The sequence below is a fragment of the Malaclemys terrapin genome, chromosome 24 (assembly GCF_027887155.1).
Source record: "Malaclemys terrapin pileata isolate rMalTer1 chromosome 24, rMalTer1.hap1, whole genome shotgun sequence".
Taxonomy (NCBI): domain Eukaryota; kingdom Metazoa; phylum Chordata; order Testudines; family Emydidae; genus Malaclemys; species Malaclemys terrapin.
In genome coordinates, this window is record NC_071528.1 from 15,364,668 (window position 1) to 15,387,937 (window position 23,270).

A 23,270-nucleotide genomic window follows, 5' to 3' on the forward strand; every position below is an offset into this window, starting at 1 on the left:
GTTCTTTGTAGGCAATTAGAGAACAAGGAAAAGTGATTACAAAGGCTGGCGTTTACGTGCAGGGCCGTGTTTCTGGCAGGCGGTCAGGCACAGCGGTTCGTGCTGGAGCAAAGGTTTTGCCACAGGAAGCGATCTTGTTGACTGAGCTGTGTCTGTGCGCAGTCCTGGAGATAAGGAACGTTGGGCAAGGCCAGGTCAGTGAGCAGCAGGCCCCTCTCTCTCACTCCCACCTTCCAACCTCCTCTCTCTCAAGCCAACTCTCCAGCTGCGTCGTCTTCTACCCTTCCCAGCAGTGGCTAGCTTTTCCTCTCCGAGTGGAATAGCAATCTCTGCTTCACCGTCACATACAGCAGCTGTGTTGAGGAGTGAGTCTGCCATGTGAACTGTCTAAACCGCCGTAGCGCTAGCTAAGGAATAACAGGAGCAGGCTGGAGAGGGACCAGCAAGGACAAAAAGCTTGGAGTGCAGAGGGGAACTGGGCTGCGGGAGAAGGCAGCACTCAGGATGGCCACTCTCTTATGGCTGATACTGGCTGTTGTTTTTTTGCCCTCTCTTCTAACATGCAACTAATGGCATTCCGCGGCACTGAGCCGGTTCCTGTCTGCCCCTCCCAGCTCAGGCCGACCCGGCAGGGAAGGGGTGATGGGCACTTCAAAGTGCAGCTCTAATCAGACAAGTGACTCTACCACTCACCCCACTCCCTTTCCTGCAGTTTGGTGCCTCTCCGTCCTGCAGAGCTGTCATGGGCCCTGTTCTGTCTCCTGCATCACCCGAGTTGCCAGGGAAGGATCTTTACTCACAGGAGGGCGATGCAAGAGGCAGAATGCAGCAGGCTGTCGTTTTTACAGAGCCACCTTTCCAGCTCTAAGTGCCCGCTACAAACATTAGGCTGGTTAACGGCAGCCCCAGCCCAGCTGGGAAGGAGCTCGGATATAATCCTCCAGGCTTCAGGAGGAGTAAGATATAATTTTAAAACTCTGCACCCCCCTCAAGCCCCTCCATCTCAGTGCAGTCCAGACAGGAGGGATCCCAAGTCCCTTGTATTTGGGTGGGACAGTAGATTTCCCCTCGCCCGATGTCTGGTCGAGCTCCTGGGCAGGTATCTCAGCTGTTCAGGTGGGGACGGAGCGGAGACTGGCCCATGTTAAGGGCTAAAGGGAGATGCAGATCTTGGCAACGGTGGGATGAGACTTCCCCATTCCAGCCTTCACACCAAAGTTGAATCCTTCCCAGAGACTCCTGGCTTCCGTGACAAAATATTCCTCATCTCCTGGGTGACGCTGTTCCAGGGCTTGCCCTGTACCTGCAGCAGGCCTGGCTCTGCTGACAGTGTCCTGTGTGTCCGGGGCAGGTTGCAGCAGTCCTTCTCAGCCAGTGGCCTATGGCTTCCGGGCAAGGTGAAGCTGCCTCTGCCTGGTGAGGCAAGGTGGGACTTCTGCTCTATGTATGGTGGGTAGGAGAACTCTCGGTGGATCTCTGGCCGCGGGCGGGCTGCAGCCACGTTCTTGCTGTTGTTGAGGTCGCTAGCCGGGGTGTCGCTGCGCCGGGCGGAGTCGTTCTCGTAGAGGGTACGGCAGAGCTCGGACTGGCTGCGCCGTGAGGCTTGGGAGGCCCTGACGAAGGCGTGCATCACCGTGATCAGCAGGACAATGATCCCGGAGGACAGGATGCAGGCGCTGGTTATGCCGGTCTCGATTTCAAACAGCAGCAGCATGTAGATGGAGAGAGCTGGAGGGGAAGGAGAGCAAGGCAGAGATGAGAAGGCCAGTCGCCTGACACACGAGGGAAGAGAGTCCTGGGCCAAGCCCACCTCTTGCGGCTGAGCAAGGGCCGAGCTGTTAGGGAGGGACGTCCAGTTTGGATTGAACGCCCCATCTCAATTTGAGCGACAGCAGCTTCCTTGGCTCTGCGACTGCCTCGCGAGCCTGATTCTGGACTTCACTTACCCACAGGGCCCATTTCTGGGTGGGGAGGGGGATTTCCAAAGGCGCCCAAGTTTCCAGTCCTCAAAGGTATTTAGGCGCCTAAGTGAGTTAGGAACATGAGTCCTGTTTATCTGGGTGCTTTGGAAAACCCCACTCATTGAGGCATGCACTGTACCCTTCCTGAGGCTTAACTGGTGACTAATCCCTGTGTGCTCCGCTCTCCTGTTCTCGGTGTTTGCTTTTCCTCTGTGCTGCTCTTCCGCTCCTTCTTTACCAGCAGCTGGCGCCTGGCCGTGCCCACACTGCCTGCTAAATAATTGGATTTAATTTTTTATTTTGAAATCTTAAAAAAAGGTGTCTGAATGCCCCACTCCTGCAAGGGCTCCATTAACAGAGCCGCAGCCTGGCCCCTGGCATCCGGCTCCTCAGCGATCCAGACGGGGACAGGAGGGGACTTTCCCTGGGTCTGGGTTATCCCACCCCCACAGCACTCTGACACCTTCCCTTGAAGCAGCTGGCAGCGGCCCCAGTTGGAGATGGGAACCTAGGTTAGCTGGACCTTGGGCTGATCCACCCTGGCAATTCCTTTGCTCCTAGAGGCCGCGCGAGGCGGGTTCTCCGCAGTGCTGGCGCCTGGGGTGTCCTGGCTGAGACACATTGAGCCTCCAAGGTGCTCATCAGTGTCAACGCTTGCTAGTGAGCTCTCTGCTATTTTCTTGCAGCATTGGATGGCCTGGGTGTCAAGAGAGGACGCTGCCCACACACCTTGTCTCTGGGGCCGTGCAGGGATGAGAGCCGCCGACTCCTTTTAAAAGCTTCTGAAGCCAAAGCTACAAGTGACTAGCCATGCGTGGTATATAAAGGCCCAGTGGAGGGCTGTGATCTCCGTGGGCAGATGTCATGGCCCTAGCTAGCTCATTGACTAGTTGCCCTGTTTGTGTCAAGCCAGGGGCTGGGTTTTGGGACTTGCCTGTCACAGCCGATCTTCCCTGCCACCCCTCTGAGAGACTCCAAGGAGAACAGAGGTGTACTCTCCCCACCAATCTCCGGGAGAAAGCCAGCACAGGGGAGGGACATCTTGGGGGATTGGTGGGGGGGGCTGTGTTTCTTGTGCCTTTGAATCCCTCCCTTCCAGGGCTTGTGCTGCAGCTTCTCCCACGTAAAACAAGTGGCAGAACCATTACAGTATCTCAAAAACAGGTCACAATAAAGTCTTTTAAAACTACTTGCTATTGTCCCTCTCCTCCCCTGCCCCCAAATCCCAAAACACCACAGCCGCCTTCTGCTCCTTTCTCAGTGTTATGGCCTCGTGAAAGGGAGAAACTGAGGCAGAGAGAAGCTAAGTGTCTTGGCCAAGATGGCACAGTAGGTCTGGCGGTGGCCTCTGTTAGTGCAGGATCTGAGCACCTCACAACCTCCCAGGAGCCGGAACAGGACTCTTATCCCTGGTCTACAGATAGGAACTGGGGCCCAGAGAGATGAAAACCCAGATCCTCAAAGGTAGTTCGGTGCCTCATCCCCCTTGAGTTCACTGATCTGGCCCAAGGTCACGCCGGGAGCCTCTGGCACAGCAGGGAATTGAAGCCAGCTGGCCCTAGTCCCCACACAGCACTGCTGCACCATCCTTCCTCGGGCACAGCCCTGGCTGGCATCATGCTCAGGGTGGTTGGCTGAAGGGCTCTCCAGAAGTTATGCTGCAGCCAGGCTGCAAACAGGATTCCGGTCCCACCACCGCAGGAATAAACCTGGACTCAGGAACCTGGTGCCACCGGCTGGGAAACAAGCGATCATTGCAGCCTGACCTATAGATGTTCAGCAACCTACAAAGCACCAGGGGGAGGCAGGGGCCTGAGCATTCTAGATGAAATGTGTGGGGCCGAGCCCTCCCTCCCTCCCGGCGGAATGAGATCCCAGCATTGGCAGAGAAATGAAAATCCTTGCCTGCTAAATAGACAGAAACACCGCAGCAGAACAAGCCAATGGCAACATGCCGAATCATCCGGCTGTCCAACAGGAACCAGTCGGCTCTGCAAAACAGAAGAGAGAGAAACACTTCAGAGGTAAAACAGAGCAATATCTAGTGATGCCCACTGCCTTGATCCCAGTGAAGTATCATTTTAATCTGATCAGAGGCCTTTCCTGTACCTGCAAGGGGATTGACTCGGTCACCTAGTGACCCTAAGAGCTTATGTTCTTGGAGTCTCCATAAAGTAGTGCACAGCTGCTCTGCCAAGGCCCCAGTATTCAAATGGAGCTAAGAGGCTGGGGTTCGGATCTAGTTTGATGGCCCAGGCTAGGGGTTTCTACATGCAGTAAAGCTCCTCAATACAAAATCGGGACTTGGGGTGAAAAGTGCATTCGCTGCAAGTTCTAGAGCATCTCCGAGATGCCATGATGCGTTTTAAGCTCTAAACTTGCCTCCTAGAGAGCCAAATTCTCCCCTCAGCAGTGTGCATGGGGCGGTCTACTCTGGTCTCTGCAGGCACGTGCAGGGGGAGCGAAGTACCTAATCCCAGATCTGCTGTGCAGCTCTAAGAGGAGAGGATTGCCTGGGCCGTTGTTCTACTGCAGTGGGGCAAGGTTGTCTTCATTTCAATCGCTTTCCTTCCTGTTCCCCCACCCACTGTTTTGTTGGCTGAGACATGAAAACCAAAGAGACAATCCCCAGTTGACAAAGGAGCCTACGCTCCGTTAGCGCTGCTTGAGGTTCAGCCAGCCAGCAGAGGGAGCCCAAATTCACCACCCCCTTTCCAAACACTGCTGATGCAGCTACATAAAAGAAGCAAATAAAGCAAGAGCCGTTTTTGCTCAGCTCTGTATTTCTGCAAGGAGGGAGATAAACCTAAAAAGGCTGCAAGCTGGAAAAGAGGGCAAAAGCTGGTGGGAGCGAGAAATAGTTCAATGCTTCTTAAAGACAGTTGCAAGAAACGAAGAGCAAAGAGAAAAGATGACGCGTGTTCGTCCATAAGTCTATCGCCCTTTAAAAGAGCATGAACGGGTGAAGTGCTGCTACAATGAACTAAGCAAAGCCAGGATGCATTTTCATCCTCGGTGCTGACTTGCTTTGCTTAGCTCAGACCCTAGCTGTGTTCATTTAGATGCACAGTTTGGAAAGGGTTGGCCTTCCTTTTGAACAGTGCATAAAACATCAAAGGTCAGCTCCTATCTAGGCCTGTATTCCATGCTCCTCCCGGTAGTATCTGAGCCCTTCCGCTTGATAGATTCAGCTTGTTCCAGTTGTGACACCGGATGGGTTCTGCGGGCGCACAGACTCCCTTGAGACTTGCCAGCAGCCCTGCCACTAGATGTGAGTGAGCAGGCATTCAATAGCTGTTCTTGTCCACCCTGCGAAAGCTGCTTGAGATTTTTTGTTCCCTTCATTACAGCCGAGGTGACCTACAGAACCTCAGCACTCCACTTATGGGACTTCATGGGCCATTATCACTGAAGGAAGCCGGCACGCCAGCCTCTTGTTAATTGTGAGAGCGGAACATAGTCATGAAAGGAGGGGACACAATGGGAAAAGGACACACAGTGCTGTAGGATGAAGTGTGGTTAAAGGTTGTGATTGAAAGATGCTGCAGCACAACTGTCTCTGTAGGAGACAAGGAAAGGATTGTGTAGCTCATCCAGGAGAGACAAGTGGCGGATTGTGACGTTGGAATGATTGACATAGGGAGGGGTTGGCAGCCCCTGGGGAGTGGCACTCTGTTCTGAGCAGTACACACACGCACACACACACACCCTTCTTGGCAATGCGTTCGGTGGCCTGGACACTGAGGAACTGCCCCAGGAGATGAAGGGCAGTTCAATCTCCTAGGTCCAGGCAGTCCCTGGCCTCAAAAACTGGGTGGCAAAGGGGCCAGTTAGTGCTGAGGGTGGCCGTTCTTTTTATAATGTGGGTATCTGTGCATTGGGAATTGACTTGAGACCTAACAACTCGTGACATGCAAGAGCCTTCTGCCAGGAAGGAGTTTGGGTCTTTTTGTTTTGAAGTGAGCGAGTGTCTTTCCTAACCTTCTCCCTCCATCACTTCTCCCTAGGGAGAGCTTTTGCAAGGACTTGGATGGGTCAATGAGATCAGGTGCTGGGAAAACACTACCCAGGAGAGTTTGATCTCTGGTACTCAGCCCTGATGGTTCAGAAGGGCCAGTCAGCCTATGGTGTGTGTGGGGGAATCCTCTGTACCCTCCCTCCCCCCCCCCCCCCCAGTCTGAGAAAGCAGAAGAGTAACAGCTCTGCTTGCATCTGGAGTAACTGCATAAGGAACAAGCGAGAGGGAAGGGCCTTTAACTCAGCTCGTTAGCCAGCAGCTGATGAAAGCAGTGATAAGTCTACCTGAGGACTAGGCAACACCAACGATGCTCTGGCCAGCATGACCAAAATTGCACTATACTTTTCTGCGGAATCTGGCTACCTAGGGTTTGGCAATGGGGGAAAGCCTCCAAACGCTGTCTCGGGAACGGCCCTTCCCCTAGCTGGGAGGTTACAAGGTGGATGAGATGAAGGCCACAGGATCTTTTCAATGCTGAACTCCTGGGGTGTCTGGCCTGCCTAGTGCTGGGAGTTTGCAGTCCGGAGCTGTTAATAGAACTTGGAAGGGCTCCTGCTCCTCGTTCATTGTCGGGGAAGAGAAGCCGCTTTGTTTTATTAATTACATGATTTGGGGGATTAGCAGGGGGGAGGAACAGCCTTTGTTTAGAGCAGGCTGGGGTTATTGAGTGCGGAGTAGTAATGCAGCGTGACAGGCCCAACGTGGGAAAGCCGCCTGCTACGTGAGCAGATCTCCTAATGAAACCAGAGCCCCGGCTCCTCTCGGGGCATAGGGCTGTCCCCCAGAGATGGGGATGGGCAGGATGAAAACACAAGCTCCAACATAGGGAGACAATAGCTAATCGCATGTTAATGGGGGCGGAGGGGCTGTGAGAATTAACCCTTAACGGGCTGGCATTTTTAGACCATAACAGCACTTTCCATTCTAGGATCTCAAAGCAATTTGCAAACAAACATTATTTGAGTGTCACAACCCTGCCCCCCCATAGGGGTATAACTCCCACCTTACAGATGGGGAGACTGAGGCACAGAGAAGTGACATGACTTGCTCAGGATCATCCAGCAAGAGTGGCAGAGAGAACAGGACCCAGGAGTCCGTATTCCACGCTGCCTCCCATCAGTCGCTCTCAAGGGACGCCCATGCCCTCAGCAGCAGAAGGGTGAAGCAATAACAGCCTCTCACCTTGCTTAAGAACTGTGGGGTTGGGGGGGAGAAGCTAATTTAGGACAAACTATTTAAGCCAAATTGGTTGGGGGGGGGGGGGGGGGGCTTTCCTGGAGTCTGGCCCAGTGTCAGCAAAGTGCATGGCCCAAGCACTGGGACTGGATTGGAAGATGGATCTAAATCCCAGGTCACCACTGGTGCATTGGCTCCAGCTGTCTCATAGGTGGGAAGCCCTTTGCTGAATGGCATTGTCATAGGCACCCCCCCGCCCTCCCAGCACTGTTCTTTTTCCCTCATGGGCTCAGAATAAATTACTGGCAATGAAAAGAACTTGGGACATTCTCAGCTTTTATAGAGGGAAATCCAGAACCTTTCTGTAATCTGGTGTTAGAAGCAGGCTGGGTCCAGCTAGACGGGTCACAGAAACATCCTCTGAATTTCGTTGGCCTTCTTTAATCACATCGGTTAATTAAGTCTCTCACCCCACTTGTGAGACAGAGAGTTACTGTCCCTGTTCCACAAACAGGGGAAACCGAGGCACAAAGAGGTGAAGTAGCTTGCTCCAGGGTCACAGGGTGGTTCAGTGGCAGGGCTGAAAATAGAACCCAGGAGTCCTGATTCCCAGTTTGCTGAGCTCAGATGGGTCTCTGCAGCTTGGGTCTGTTTCATTTCCCCTCACAGCGAGGCCATGGTGTGAGAATTATTCTGCCCCTTGGGGACATGGGATCAGGTGAGTGCCCTGATTCCATTGTCTGAGGCCTTGCCTTTAGATGCTTAACCCTGTGCAAGATGCACCTGCAGTTTGCTAGGGTTCCCCTCCCCTCACTGCCCTTCCTGAGCGGTTGCCCTTGGTCTCCCCTATGCAGGAACAAGGCTGATAGGGTTCTTTAGCTCTTTGAGATGAGGCCCAGAAAGGGGACGTGACTTGCCCAGGGTCACACAGTCAGTCAGTGGCAGAGCTGGGAGTAGAACCCAGGAGTCCTGAGTCTCCATCTCCTCTACCCACTAGTGACATTCCATCCCTGTAAGCAAGGATCAAATTGCTTCAGGAACATTTTGGTGTGCTTAATCGATTTTAAAACCAGAAGGGAATGCTAGGATCATCGTGTCTGGCCTCCTGACAGCACAGACCAGAGAATTTCATTCATCACACTTTTTTTTTTTTTTTTTTTTTTTGCATCAGGCCCATAACTTCTGGTTGAGCTAGAGCATCTCTTCTAGAAAGGCAGCCAGTCCCCACGTCATGGAGACTCCACCACATCTGGAGGTGCAGGGAAGCTGTTTCAATGGGTCAGTGAAGGTAGGATAAGAAATAATGGGCTTCATCTGCAGCAAGGGAGATTTGGGTTAGATAATAGGACAAACTTTCTAGCTATGAGGGTAGTTAAGCTCTGAAATAGGCTTCCCAGGGAGATGGAATCCCTGTCATTGGAGATTTTTTAGAACAGGTTAGACAAACACTTGTCACGGATGGTCTTGGGTTACTTGGTCCTGCCTCAGTGCAGGGGGCTGGACGTGATGATCCAGCCCGACATTTGTATGTTTCTAAGATTACCCACACTGTACAAATTGGTCACCTTATTCCTAGTCTGAAGTTATCTAGCTTCAGCTTCTAGCCGTTGGATCTTGTCCTGCCTTTGCTAGAGTCAAGACCCTTCTACTATCAGAAATCTTTCCATTATAGATTCTGGTCACCTCACCTCCTCTTTGGTAAACTGGACTTCTTTTGTCTCTCTCTGTGAGGCAGGTTTTCCAGACCTTGTATTGTTCTTGTAGCTCTTTTCTGAACCCTTTCCAACTTAACCAACTTTCTCCCTAAAGAGTGGACACCACAACTGCTCTCGTCAATGCCATACCCAAGGGTAATAACATCTACCTACATCCAGTCAACATTCTCATGCGTATACATTCTAGGATTGTACTTGCTCTCCTAGCCACGAGCTTGCAATGCAAGCTCATGTTCAGTTGGTTATTTGCCATGACCCCTAAATCCATTAACGAATCACTGCTTTTCAAAATACAGCCCCCAATCCCGGAAGTGTGACCTGCATTCTTCACACCTAGATGTATGACCTTGCATTTAGCTATCTAATTAGCTGATTGACCTGTTCCAGTTTTCATGAGGGATTTCAAAGATGAATTGCAGAGCTTTGAAAATAAATAAAACTTTTAAGATCTGAACTCAGTATTCGGTGCTGGGTCAAATTTACAGTTGGTCAGGAATTTTGCCACCAATGATTTTTCCAATGGAAAACGTGGTTGCCGCAAAATCAGACTTTTCAACAGGAAAATTTTGGTTTTGCAGAAGTGATTCAATTTTCTGTTGGGAAAGTCAAATTAAGTTTTGGTTTGGATTGGCTGGACCCAAACTGAAATATTTTTGGATTGTTGAACAGACCCAAAACTTTTAGTTTTTCATCAGTTCAACATTAAACTGTATTTCCCTATTGTGCATGTTGCCAGATGCAAGTTGTAATTTGGGTCCCATTGCTTGCTATGGGCTGGACTCCCTGGTCCAACTACATATTCCACGATGCAATGCAGGTTTCCCTCCAACTCAGCAGTATGGGCCACCACAAGTCATGTGGCTTCAGGTGCAGGCTGGGAGATGTAATCTAGCAAGGGAGCCTGGCCCACAGGGCAGAGTGGGGCCATGTGGCTTCTGAACTACAACTCCCATGAGGCAATGTGACCCCACAAGGAAATGAAGTTTAACGTTCAACAGACTCGAGGTGTAACAATCCACAATAAAACATTTGATTCGAGAAATGTCAGTGTTTCATTTTGATCGGAAAGGCCAAAACCAAATGTTTTGTCATTTCCAAGTTGACCTTTTTTTGAAATTCTTCATTTCACGAAAAATGTAGATGTTTAACATTTTGTCTCGATGTAGGATGAAAACAAAATGTTGAACTATTGGAATTTCCCGCAGGATGGAAATTCTGAATTTCGCTCAGCTCTAGTCCAATTGATCCATAGTGTGAATCCACTGAAGTCTGTGGCGTTAGTTACACCGAGGGGCCTGTACACGTAGACATTATCTGACGTCGATACATTTTCAAACCAAATATTTGCAAATCGCTTTCCCGCTTTACTTCCCAACCAAGGTGAGGTGCATGTGTTTGGCCAAAACCAGCCCTGCATCAGCCATGCAGGGACGCAATGAACCCAGGCAGGGTTCCTGGCAGGCCAAGGAAAGAGGCAGTGTTCAGAAATGGTTTTGCAGGTGTAAATGTCCTGGCAAGTATTAAGTCAACATGTGTCTCTGGGTTAATGATTTGGGGTCTTGAGCCGTATTCCTGTGCAGGTCACCTTCAAAAACACCCAGGCACCAATCAAGAGAACCCAGCTTGCCAATTCCTAAAAGAAGGAGGGGTGGGGGGACGACTTGTAAGCACTGCAAATAAGGACAGAATTTGGGGCCAGAACTCCAGCTGGGGTAAACAGATGCAGGATCTGGCCAGCTGGCCTTCTTTTCTGACTTTGCACTTCCTACTATAGAATCTGCTAAGTGTCTGGGATGCTAATGAATTGCAGCGTTAGCTATGGGTGTGAGAGGCGGTGTGCGTGTGTGGGGGGAATATTAACCCTAAGATCTCTCCTGTGTCATTATGGTTTTGAAGCTGGGGTGCCTGGAGAGCTGGTTGGGCATGAGGTGGTGGCTCCCCTATTGTCCAGCGGCTTCTACAGGTGCCCAGGCTCGTCACTGCGAATGAGCCAGCCACAGCCGCTAGAAACACAGAAGAGAAGCTAAACTGAGCTACTGCTAGCAGTCAGTGGGCCTGGGACTACCAGCCACCCCTGGCAATCAGGACTCCAGGGTTCTCTGCCACTGACTCACTCTGTGACCTTAGGGCATGCCATTTAATCTCGGTGCCTCCGTTTCCCTACAAAACGGATCTGATAGCATTTAGGCTCTTGGATGCCTCGGTTCATTGATGTGCTAAAAGTGCTTTGTGGAAAGCACTACAGAAGGTTAAAATAGCCAGTGCTCAACTAATGTCTTGCCCCCCTGCCGCAGTCTACACGGGATGGATTGTGTGTGCTAATGTCTCCTCTAGCCGCCTGCTGATGCTCCAGGGCTGTATCTCTCCGGCAAGTCTTGCTGGCTAAAGACGGGATTACATATGTCGCGCTAGATCCTCAGCTGGTTCCAGTTGGCCTCCCTCCACTGAAGTCAACGGAGCGACACTAATGCGCACCAGCTGAGCATCTGGCCCTGGGTATTTATGCAAGTGTTGGGGGGGGTTCAATACGGGGGTTCAGGTCACCAGATGTAAAGGCAGCTGTAAATTTGCTCTGGTAGTCAATAAAGTCACTAAGCACAAATACACACACCTGGTATTAAATGGGTGACAACCCACAGCCAGACACGCCGAAGATGAACGTTAGCAGAGTCAGGTAGCTAATAATGATGCTAAGCAATGTAGCTCATCCAGGAGCTTATCTGTATGCACTCCTAGGAGGCAGAGCAGGGCTGGGATCCCCATTAGAAAATGGGGAAACCGAGGCAAAGATCCAGTTACTTGCCCAGGGCGTCGGTGTCAGAGCAGGGAGTTGGGACCCAGGTCTCCTGAGGGCCACGGTTAAAAAGACAGGGAACGGGGACTGCATGGGTGGAGTCTGGGCAAGTGGGAGACAGCAGAGTGCCAGGCCTGGCAGGGCTGTAGGTCAGTGACTGGCTTTGATGTAGGCTCAGCTGGGACTTTGCCCCACGCAGGAGTTGCATGAAGCTGCAGAGGGGGGAGATCTCCCATTTACCCCTTGCCAAGGGAGGTCTTCAACTTCTCTGAGTCCTCCTGCCCCGCCCCTCTGCACAGTTATCGCAGGCCATCTGGGAGCCTGTAACCAGCCCCCCCAGGGGCTCCCCATGCAAAGTCCCCCTGGGGCAGGGGGTTGGCACGGGGAGGGTGACCACGCAGGCCCCCGGCCCTCGAGCCCCAGGAGTTCAATTCCTCCGGAAGCCACAGGCTCTGTGCACAGAGTCCCCCTGGCAGGGGACCGAGCCCTGGGGCCTGCACCCGAGATGCTCCCCGCCCCCCTGGCCCTTTTCCCTGCCAGCACCCGGGGGACGGCGCTGAGCCCCAGCCAAGAGCATCCTCCCCGTCCCCTGCTCACCTGTCCGGCTCGGCGGCGCCCCGGCACACCTCGGCGCTGCAGTAGCCGTGCAAGAGGCAGAGCAGGAGGCAGCCGACGTTGAGCACCAGGCACAGAGCGGCCAGCACGGCCGAGACCGGCAGCAGCACCCTCGCCACCCGCTCCGAGAAGGCGCCGGGGGAGCCGGCCTGGGCCCGGCCCGCCTGCAGCTGGAAGAGGAGGATGGAGGCGAGCACCGCCATGAGGGCCGCCAGCGTGCCGAACAGCAGCAGCGCGGCCAGGGAGCGCTGGCTGTAGGCGGAGGGCATCGCGGGGAGCAGGGGTGAAAGAGGCCCCCGAAAAGTTTGTGCTAAACTTTCTCCCCGCCGCGCGCCCCCTGCCTCGAGCCGAGCCGAGCCGAGGGGACCGGGGAGCGCCGGCTGCAGAGCGCGGAGCCGTCCTGGGAGGAGCGGAGCGGAGCTGGGTCTCAGCTCGCCAGAGGAGCCCGGCGCTGCTAATCACACACTGGGGCTTGTCTCTCGCGCGCGCACACCTCTGCCCACGTGATGTTTCTATTAATTAGGGATTTCAAACTTTTCCTGGCGATGGAGCAGAGCTCGCTGCGCAAAGGAGGCGTTTTCTCCAGCCTGGGGGCGAGGGCTGCCTGCCCCTCCTTGTGCTCCATTTCACTCCCGCTCTCCGCCCAGCACAGCCAGCTGCGTGCAAAGAAAAGCTGGTGTTTGAACGGGGGACCTAGGCAGAATCTGTGTGGAAAGATCCGACTAGCTCTGCTCTTCCCCTCTCTGCCTTTTAATCGTGTTTCAATCCAGCCAGGCCTGGCAGGAGACAGTTGTGTGCTGTTGGTGACACTCTGTTTTGCAGAGAAAGGTTTGTTTGTTTCCTTCAAACAAGGAATAAGCTGGAATGTTCTTGATGGGACCTTTAATTTGGGGACCCAGAATCTGCTCTCAGGTACCCCAGCTTTTACAGCACAGTCGTTCTATCCAGTTTAGCCGAGTCACTTCTGTTTGACATCAGCAGAACAGAGCCCTTCAAGGGGCCAGATCCAGAGCTGGTGTAAATCAGCATCACTCTGGATAGCGGTACGTTGATTTACACCAACTCCGAATCTTGCTCCAAACACCTGCGGTCTCCTGATCCAAAACTCACTGCAGTCCAGGGAGAGTGTCCCATTGATTTGGATCAAGTCCCGTAGATCAGGATTTGGCACCCGTTTAGCCAGTGCACTGGGCCGGCTCTTGGTGGCTCTGGGAGCTGCTGAGTGCCGAGCGCTTGAAAATCTGGCCTTGGAGGAGCCCTACGGCTTGTCCCTGGCTAGTGAAGGAGTAACGCCATTAAAGTCGGAGGAGTCCCATTGGCCCAGGGCTTTAGCGTAATTTAGCCAGAAGGAGCATCAAGAACCTTTGGCCTGTAGGAAGTGGGGTCACTGTTACCTCTGGTTGGTTTGTTTTATCTATATTGGGCCAGATCCTCAGAGGGGGTAAATCAGGGAAGATCTGTTGGCTTCACCAGAGCAAGGTGGATTTGCATCAGCTGAGGACCCATGTGCCTTTCTGTGTTGAAGGGGGAGGAGAGAGATGATATTCAGATGTCCAGGCTGGACCCCTGGCCGCCTGTGCAGCGCACAGCGGCGTCTCCAGCTCCTCTCTTCCTCTCACGTTCTTCCATGTGGCTCTTTGTGCAGCCCTTAAGCTGCTCTCCGAAGTTTCATCTTGTCCACATTTTTTCCCTACTGTTCCCATGGCGACTCAGCTAACCCTGACTTCCTGTATGGTGAGAAAATGCTCTCAAGTTCATCAAGGACTTGGATCAACCCTATTAACAAAACTCGCAGGTCTAGGGCGCAGCCCTTGTGTATAGCTAAGCGCCGGTGAGTAAATAGCCCCAGCGGGCATGGGGTGATATCTAGTCCTGGGGAGGAGGATGGGGTAGGAAGAACGGGAAATCTGTCTTGACTGCTTTATGAGAACAACACAATAGCCTAATCCGCCTTCCATTGGTAGTGATGCAGTCAGTCACCCTGGGCGCCTGAATGTATCAGGAGGATCTCACCGCACTTTGCAAGCTATGGGCTCCATTCTGCAGTCCACAGTCAGGCAAAACTCCTATGATCTTGAACATGTTTTGCTTGGTTAAGGGCTAAAATGCAGCCATCTCTGGGGAGGAGCATGGCAGCTGCCTAGTAGCTCGCAGTGACACTTCAGTGTCATTTAGAAACGGAAAGGATTAATACAACATATACGTCAAACTCCAGAGGGAAATTAGCGGCAGAACTGGGTTATTTAAATAGGAACTTGGTCAGGAATGTTCCATGCTTGGGTGGGTGGTTCTGTATGTAGTACTTGTGGCAAAGGATGTCCAGTTCCTGCAGATACTAACAGCTACTTCAGGAGGCACTGAGGGATAAGCCACTCTTTCCATGTCTGCTTCCCTGCAGGTTGTAGGTATTGTCCTGCCATGTGTCCAAATGCAGCATTAAGAAAGCCACAGCCCATTAGGGATGGTCTAGACAGTATTTGGTCCTGCCAGGAGGGCAGGGGACTGGACACGACGACCTCTCGAGGTCCCTTCCATTCCTAGAATCTGTCATGTACAGTAGGGGGCAACTGGAAGGAACTGAGGCTATTGAGGTAGCAGGGACATCTCTAGAGTCAGTGGCTCTATAAATACCATTTCCCATTGCTCGTTGTATTTTTAGCAGGGGCCCTTGCCTGTACTGTGTATGTTTCTGCCTGGCCCTCCTGCCCCATAGCAGCAGCATCACAGGTGTAGAAGCAGCACCAGGCATGGGGAAGGGTGCAGAAGGGAGCAGGCGGAGTGGGTCAATCGATAAAGGCTGGGGGGATTGGGTGTTTGGACTCAGGAATTCCACTGCTTTACTGATCCCTTCAAGCCGCCTGGCACTGCAAAAACCAGGCTAGACATGTGACAAGGAGAGAGGCTGTGGGGAGATTCCCAGGGCTTTTGGCTGGGCCGGTCTCATGAGGTTCCACTGTTCGTGGGCCTGCTCAGAGCCTGGAAACACAGAGACAGGAGCGATAGCAGCAATCAAATGTCTCGTGCTTCCTGTGAGTTTCAACGGCAGCTTTGGGGTGCTGGTTATTTGATCTAAACGGATTCGCCTGCCCTGCCATTCACCAAATCCCCTAGCACTTCAGGCTACTCTGTTAGAAACTGGAATGAAAGCAGAGAGGAATTCTGGGAATGGGTTTCCCTCCTCTCTCTTTCCCCATGGTTTGCATGATCTTGTGCTTAAATACATTGTGATGCTCTATTTGCCTTGCTCAGCAGCGCCGAGACCTTTCCGCCTGCCCTCTGTCCCCACTACATATGAGGATTTCACTCCAAGGGGGGCATTTTTTGCAGGTCCCCAAAGCAACTGGGTAAATACTCTTGTCAGTCCCCCTGTCCCTTCCTACTCCATGCAGATGAGATGCCTGCAGATTAGACTGCGCCCTAATGCAAGGGAAGGGGACTACAGACTGCTTTGTTTTGTGTCTGTTTTTCTTGTGCTTTTTCTCCCTTCCCACCTAGTCCCCTTTGTACAAGGTGTTAATTGCAAATTAACATCAAGAACACGAGGTGAGCCATGTTCGGCGCTCGGGTGCCGCATTCCTGTTACAGATTAACTGGAAGCTCTTGGTGCAGATGTAGAAACATAGGTGGGTTCAGCCATTAGCTGCCCAGTCAGGAGTGCACACGTGAAGAGCAGGGTCACCTCTGGCACGCCGGGAGCCAGAGCCCCAAAGGGTCTCACATGCTCCCAGCCGGGCAGGTGAAACGGCTGAAAGCTACGCAGCACCACACAGCGGCATCTGTGCACACAGATCTTTGGGAGGACATAAAAATCAGGGGTGCTAACTGCTCCCATCCCTCCCCTTTAATAGAAATGCCAGTAACCCTTTGCTGGTTCCAGAGCGGCAGCCGTGTTAGTCTGTATCAGCAAAAACAACGAGGAGTCCTTGTGGCACCTTAGAGACTAACACATTGATTTGGGCATAAGCTTTCGTGGGCTAGAACCCACTTCATCAGATGCATGGATGGCAGGTAGAAATACACAGCACCTGAAAAGATGGGAGTTGCACTTTGGATGCTGCAGCAATGGACACACAGGCATTCTCCTAAGCGTGAACTGACCTAGGTATTTATATAGCCAGAATCATTAGTGTCTGAGCTCTGTCATTTCCCTGACAGTCTGGATCTCCGTAAGGAACAGCAACCCTTTGCACCGGGGAAATCACTGAGGCGGTGATTGTGACTCCTGTCCCATGAGATATGGCTGTGACCAGCTGTTGTGACACAGGGTGTGACAGAGCCTGACCCCTGCTGCGTGGATGCCTGTTGTGTTAGCCCTTGGATGTGTATAATGAAGACTGACTCTCTGTACATTTGTGACTTCTGATTTTCCCCATGCTCTCCTCCTAGTTGCTTTTTCTGCTGTGCCCACAGCAATTTCCACCTTGTTAAACGCTGGAATAAATTGCCTAGGGAGGTTGTGGAATCTCCATCGTTGGAGATTTTTAAGAGCAGGTGAGACAAACAGCTGTCAAGGATGGTCTAGATAATACTTAGTACTGCCATGAGTGCAGGGGACTGGACTAGATGGCCTGTTGAGGTCCCTTCCAGTCCTACAATTCTATGACTCTCCAAGAGTCTGGTGCATTTGATTTGGACTTCCTTGCAGTACCACATACAGTGCTTTGCTGCCTACTCTCGCACCTGTTTGTGACCACTTTGCACTTGAGGGTGGGGGATTTTCCAGGAGGTTTAGGAGCACGTTGACTCTCAGTGGGACTCATGCTTAGGCTCTTTGGAAAATCAGACCCTTGACAGGCATCTCTTCTTGCTGCTGCATGCAGCCTGGGGTATTATTACTAGTCTATTAAAAATGTCAGGAGCGAGCAAGGGAAGAGAGCCCTCAAGATACATCACTGAGCAGCGAGGCTAAGAAACGACAGGTCTGGACGTTGGTGTTCACTCAACAAAAGGGCCGCTCGAGCCGACGGGGGTTTGCCATCTCTTATAAATATCTCTGAGAAGGAGCAGTGCTTTCCCCGTGGGATTGTCCTCCTGGCTGATGCTCCCAGGGAATCACATTCTTCAGTGTGAAAGCATCCCTCCTCCTAGCAAGGCTGACCCTTCGGCGGAGAGGGGGATGTTTGTATTGCCCATGGTTCACCAGGAGTTTTGGCTGGTCCCAGAAACAGATCCATGGTCCTGGTTCTGCGGGGATGTGTCTCGTCTTCCTGTTGTGTGATCCCTAGAAACACATGCAGACATATTGCAGTGACTCAGACTGCGTAGAATCCGTGTGCTCTGAGCCGTGATCCACTGGAATGCTGAAGAAGCAGGAAGGATGGTGCGATGCTTAGGACACTAGCCTGGGCATTTGGACACCTGACTTCAATTCCCTGCTCTGCCACAGCCTTCCTGTGTGATCCTGGGCAAGTCTCGTTGTGTCCCAGGTCCCGTCTGTACAATGGGGATATCAAGAGCTGCTGGGAGGATAAATACCTTAAAGATACTCTGGTGATGGGGCCCAGAGAAGTACCTGGACATAGACTGGGGATGCCCAGAGTGCTGGTTACAGGGAGACATCGGCCCTGGCCAAAGTTCTTTCATTCGTAAAAGGATCCTTTGTAAATCGCAGCCCAGGCAATCACTAGCACAAATACTTCCCGCCTGACTTCTTCAGCGTAGTCACAAACATTAGCATTGCTGCGGGATGGGCCGTTCTATAAAATAGGGAAACTGAGGCAGGGAGGTTCTGAGATGCGTCCAAGGCCACTGATGGAGTCAGTGTGGGGAGCGGGGGGTGCTGGAGCTCTGTATGCACCACTAGGCCGGGTTTGTGTCAGAATCAATCTGCAGAGGACGTGTTGTTCCAAGGATGGGGGTTCATGCTATGCCCATGGGTTGAAGACGGGCCAAGGAAGACACTTGCTGCTTAGAGACTTGACACGATCCATCCACCTTTTAGGCAGCCTGACTCTGGGTCTGTAGGCAGCCCAGTTTCCTAGCATCATCCATCGTCTGACTTACACAGAGCCTGTCCAAGCTGCCTCCGTCCTCCGTTTGAAACCTCTCCCCTGAAGCTGCAGTGATCTGCCTAGTATGCCAGGATAGAACTCTGCTGTAGTAACATCTGGTGTGTCAGTACCCAGTTCACCTGCTTAGAGAATAGGATTGTATATGGGGGGGGGGGCTGTTTCTGGTGTAGTCACTTTTCACAAGAGCAAAACGCTAGTGAATCAGGGTGGCTGCATGTTACACTGGTGCAAGTGACTACTCATGGTGTAGGGCAGAATCAGGCCTAGTGCCATTCAGATTCTGCACACTCCCTGTGCAATGAGCAGGCGAGTGGCTGCGGCCAAAGGCAGCAACCATTGTGGGCCCAGTGACATCTCACATACAACATTGGATCATGCTTTACTGAGAGGGGGAACGTTGGCTGGGGCTCCGGGCTTGTCCCTGACTCTTTTCTAAATGTACCACAGAATCGCTCTGTCCATGCAGGTAACCCACCAGAGACAGGGCGGGAACTCAGTGTAATGCCGGATAGTGATAGACTCAAGGAGCTAGATCTATTTAGTTTAATAAAGAGAAGGCCAAGGGATGACTTGATCACAGTCTATAAGTACCTGCAGGAGGAACAAAATTTGACAATGGGCTCTTCGGTTCAGCAGACAACGGTCTAACAAGATCCAGTGGCTGGAAGTTGAAGCTAGATAAATTCAGACTGGAAATAAGGTGCACATTTTCAGCAGTGAGGGTAATGAATCATTGGAACAACTTACCAAGAGCTGTGGTGGATTCTCCATCACTGATACTTTTTAAATCCAGATGGGATGTTTTTCTAAACAATCTGCTCTGGTTCAAACAGGAAGTAATCCAGGGAAGGCCCAAGTTCTGCAGGTCGTCAGACAAGATGGGGTCACACTGTTCATTTTGGGCGATATGGCCACTGACGGCCTCTCGAGGCCCCTTCCAGCCCTGCATGTCTCTGCCGGCACAAAGCCGTGGCTTGCATTGTGCCATCAGCATTGGGGTCTGAGCCTCTATCTTCATGGGAGATTTGAACCCATGACCACCTCGTGGAGAGACAACAATGCTACTAATTGTATCGCTGTGGAATTGGTCTCACCTGGGTGGGTAGTATGGTACCAGCCTGCCTCTTTCCACCTCTGCCCAGCAAAAATAAGGTCCATAGACTCTGTTGGAAGCCAGCCTGCTGGCTTTGGCAGGAAGTCTGTTTGAGCGCCTGTTAATTTCCAGACCACCCAACATTTTTGCCCCGGGGGATTTCAGCTCCTTGGCCTGTGTTATTGTAACATGGCCCAAGGTCATGAACCCATAAGCCTGTGCCATTTATTTCCCATCCCCTTCCCTGCCATCTGCCTCCTGCACCCGACAGCGGACAGTCAGTGGCAAGATGTGAGCAGAGGCTCTGAGTCTGTCTGAAGAAGCCTGGACGATTTGGGAATATTTTTTGGAACACAGAGATTCTGGTGTCTCTGGGCGGCGCTGAGATTTACTCCATTGCTGTCCCAGTTAACAGCCTGTCGTCCAGAGCCCATGGGAGGGAGGGTTTAGCAAAGTGACCAGTGGTCAGTTGGATTCACTTCTTTCTGACTTTAGCTGCGCTGCTCCTCTTGGGTAGTTCGGACACAGGTCACAGAACCCTCTGGCAAAGAAAGGTGACAACCGAGAGGCCCCGGGTCATTTTGGCACAGAGAGCGCCCCCCATAATGGGATGTTGCCCGAGTTCTTCTGGGTTCGGCCAAGGCTGAGAACACCGTGTGTAAAACAATCCAGGGGGACGGACTAGCTAATGCGTAGTTGGGCTACTCCATATCCGGTCCCAATAGGCGCCTGGAGTAAACAGATGCAACTCCATTGGAGTCAGTGGCGCTGCACCTGATGGAACGGCAGGGATGAGTTTGTCTCACTGACTCTCCCCTTCTTTCTGGATCAACCCCTTTTCTACCTCCTCTGCCCTCTATGGGGCATGAAAACCCGCTTCCCTATTCTGAGTCCGGGCCTCTTTCGAGGTGGGTTAAGGCCAAACATTTGCTTAGCTCTCGTTTCGGGGACAACGCCCAGCAGCGAGGGGGCCCTGACAGGCATCTTGGCTGTCTTCATCTTGTCGATTTCTCGCTGGGACCTGCTGGCTCTCGCTGCAGAGCAAAGATCTAGAGACAGGAAAGACCTCAAGAGGGAGCCATAAGCTTTTGAGCGCAAGCTCCGAGCACCAAAGGCAGGAGGAGCAGAGACTGGGACTGGCAGTGAAGTGACCAGCCAGGAAGCAGCCTGCCCAGGCCACTAGATCCACAGAGCCGAAAGCTTTCACTGGCCCACCCACCGCCTCAGGGGGAGGGCACAAACGTTGCAGCTGGTTAACCAGCCCTGACCCTCAGGGACACACCTCTGGGCCACCCCAGGTGTCCACATTGCTGGGCCCCCTTCGCTGACAGGCTAAGGAGAGACCAGACTGCCTGATTGAGCTCCTGAGTCTCAGGCCTGCAAGAGCAGGGGTGTCTCAGGGCAGGGCGGGGGCAGCGGGGCTCTCTCCAGGCCAGAGGCCTATTCTGTGGTCCAAGCAGCTCTTAGGAGACCCCAGGATACAAGGGTGTCATTCCACACACACTGACATATCCTCTGCACTCCCTCCCCTTCCAGGATCAATTAAGATTATGAGCGAGGCTAATTAACACCCTGCTAATTGCACTCTGCAGCCCTCTATAAATCACAAGATTTATAAGCAGCCAGCAGCCACCGGCCTGGGAAAGATGCTGCTCTCGGGTACCCAGAGCTGCCGGTAAGGCGAGTCTCTCCCAGCGCTCAGGATGGAGAGACCTTCCACCTCGCTCCGCTTCCCCTCTCACGCCTTGCTGCTCCCAGGACTGCTCCTTCATCCCGGGGCAGCTCACAGCCTCTTGGGAGGATCCCACAGAATTCACCCAGTGCCTGTATTCAGGACATAGGACCAAAGCCCAGCAGGAGAGCTGACTGTCGCTAGACGTCCTGGACATACCAGCATGGCAGGAGGAATTGGCCCAGCAAGCTAGTATGCTCTCCCCATCGATAGCGCCTGAGGGTGGCAGGCAGAGAAAGGCCCCCAGCCCGGCAGATCACTGCCAGAGCTCTGAGTGGCAGCCAGACTTCCCTCCGCTCAGCACGGTGATACTTGTGCATCGGAGCTCAGCGGTTTGAATGTTGTGCCAGGCAACATTGCACCGACCGCTGCCTCGGCTCCCTCTTCCCCAGTGACTCTGCTGCCGCCCCTTCAGGGCAAGAGCGCAGCCCCGGCTCCTTCAGTCTTTGGCTTCTCTGCCGTGGCTTCCTGCAGGGAAGCTGACTTGTGCCACAGGCAGGTCTGTTCTGTGGACATCTGCCTGGCTGGGAATTGGACTGAGCTCCATCCGCTGACCTCACAGAGGCCACCAAAGACCTTCCAGTTGATTGGCTTTTGGTCACTACCAGCACACCAGCTGGATTTGGACGGGTGACTTAGAGGTGTCCCGTCCCCCTAAATCCTGGGGCAGCCAGTCTCCCCAGCACTAACCATTCTAAGGAAGCAACAGACCCTATCTGGGCCTTTGGAAGGGTTGGTTTGGGACGTCCCATAGGAATTTTGTCCTGTTGTTTATCCACCCAAGTTTATTCACTACCTGTGGAAATTGGATGAGTCTCAAAGCCATTGCGGTAACCTGCCTGCGTCCTTTAGAGTTTTACTTTCAGGGCTGGGAACTTCGGGTTAATGGGTGGGGGCGTTCATTATGCACAGACTCTCCCTGGAGACAGGAGCCATGTCAGCCCAGTGTGACCCTGCATGGGGCTGGGGAGAGAGTGTATTTCCTGACAAGCCCTTTCTAATCCAGCATCCCACCTGGTAGCTAGGCAGCTCCTATCACGTAACTAGAGCCTAGACGTTGCATCAGTTCCATTTAGCTGCTGTAAACAGTGGTGTTCTCCAGGGCCCCCAGTGCTCCCCCAAGGCTTCTGAATCCAGCTGCCAGGACAGCTCCTTACCGCTGTCTGGAGCAGAGCTGGAGCCATGCTGAATGCCTTGTGCAGGGGAATGGGAAGTACCTTTCTGGTCAAACTGTTCAGCGTCCAGTAGCACTCAGTGTAGCTCATGAGGCCAGTGCAGACACATTCCCTTCCCGGGGGGTAAGTAGGGTCTGCCGGACGATGGCCAGCAAACCCAGCTGGCCTGGGACAAACCTATTCTCGCTTCTGCCCCATGGGATTGCACCTCCCCCAGACTGCAGGTCTGAAAACGCCCAAGGACTCAAAGTGAAACTCTGCCAAAAGCCCCAGTTCCTTCCCCCCAGCCAGCCCCACCCTGAACTTCACCAGCCTCAGCCCAAATTTCAGGGTTGTAACCACATCTGAACCAAGAGTGATCACGTTTATTACAGTCACACCCAGAGGCACAACAGCCATCAGAACGCCACTGGGTAGGTGCTGCACAGACACAAAGGGCGACCCAGTTCCTGTCCCAAAGAACTCACAGTCTACGTAGACAAGGGGTAAGAGGGGAAACTGAGGCAGAAAGCAGGGAAGTGACTTACCCAAGGCCACCCAGCAGGTCAGTGGCAGATCTGGGAGTAGAACCTGTCTCCTACATCCCTGTCCAGGAACGAAGGTCCATTCCAGTTGCTCTCGGGCATCACCTGGGTGACTTCCCAGCTCTTGTAAGAAGCCTTGTCTGGAGCAGAAGCCAAGAGTTGGGTCCAGCTTTGCTTTCACGCAGATGAGGGATTATTCCATTCACCAGCAACATAGTGCCCTGGGAGGTCCAAACTTCTCTTGACTCTCAAATCCACTGTGAAGTTCCCCCTCGCCCAGCCCTGGCTGCCTTCGGGGCCTGTCGGTACCGGGGATCTGTGCACTGGTGTCACTGTGCTGATGCAACCCCCCAGTGTTAGAAGCACTTGATTGCTTTCAGACTGGAATAAACTGCCCGGGTGCAAGTCTTGGGTCATCCTGGTGCAGCACATCTGCCCTGGGGGTGTAGATTCCTC

General features: G+C 52.8%; 2 protein-coding genes across 4 annotated transcripts in view; one reads left to right on the plus strand and one right to left on the minus strand.

Annotated features, from left to right (window-relative positions):
• MEF2B (myocyte enhancer factor 2B) overlaps positions 1 to 23,270 on the plus strand; it is a 63,529-nt gene that overhangs the window by 1,673 nt on the left and 38,586 nt on the right. The window contains exon 2 of one of the 3 annotated variants that reach the window (XR_008443252.1): positions 2,648 to 3,150. The exons of the other annotated variants lie outside the window; for them this stretch is intronic. The gene's annotated coding sequence lies outside the window, so the exon portion shown is untranslated. Of the gene's footprint in view, positions 1 to 2,647; positions 3,151 to 23,270 lie in introns of those variants that run through there. 3 annotated transcript variants of the gene reach the window in all.
• TMEM221 (transmembrane protein 221) lies at positions 17 to 12,728 on the minus strand. The gene is made up of 3 exons (XM_054013836.1): positions 12,262 to 12,728; positions 3,867 to 3,952; positions 17 to 1,728 (listed from the first exon to the last, which is right to left on the minus strand). The coding sequence occupies exons 1-3, from the start codon at positions 12,546 to 12,548 to the stop codon at positions 1,208 to 1,210; spliced, it is 894 nt and encodes a 297-aa protein (XP_053869811.1). The 5' UTR covers positions 12,549 to 12,728; the 3' UTR covers positions 17 to 1,207.

Excerpts from the sequence above, each read along its gene's own strand:
- TMEM221 (XM_054013836.1), bottom strand. The coding sequence starts at position 12,548 with ATGCCCTCCGCCTACAGCCAGCGCTCCCTGGCCGCGCTGCTGCTGTTC. Across the intron at positions 3,953-12,261 it reads GGCGCCGCCGAGCCGGACAG|AGCCGACTGGTTCCTGTTGG; the intron begins GTGAGCAGGGGA and ends TCTGTTTTGCAG. Across the intron at positions 1,729-3,866 it reads TGTTTCTGTCTATTTAGCAG|CTCTCTCCATCTACATGCTG; the intron begins GCAAGGATTTTC and ends CTTCCCCTCCAG.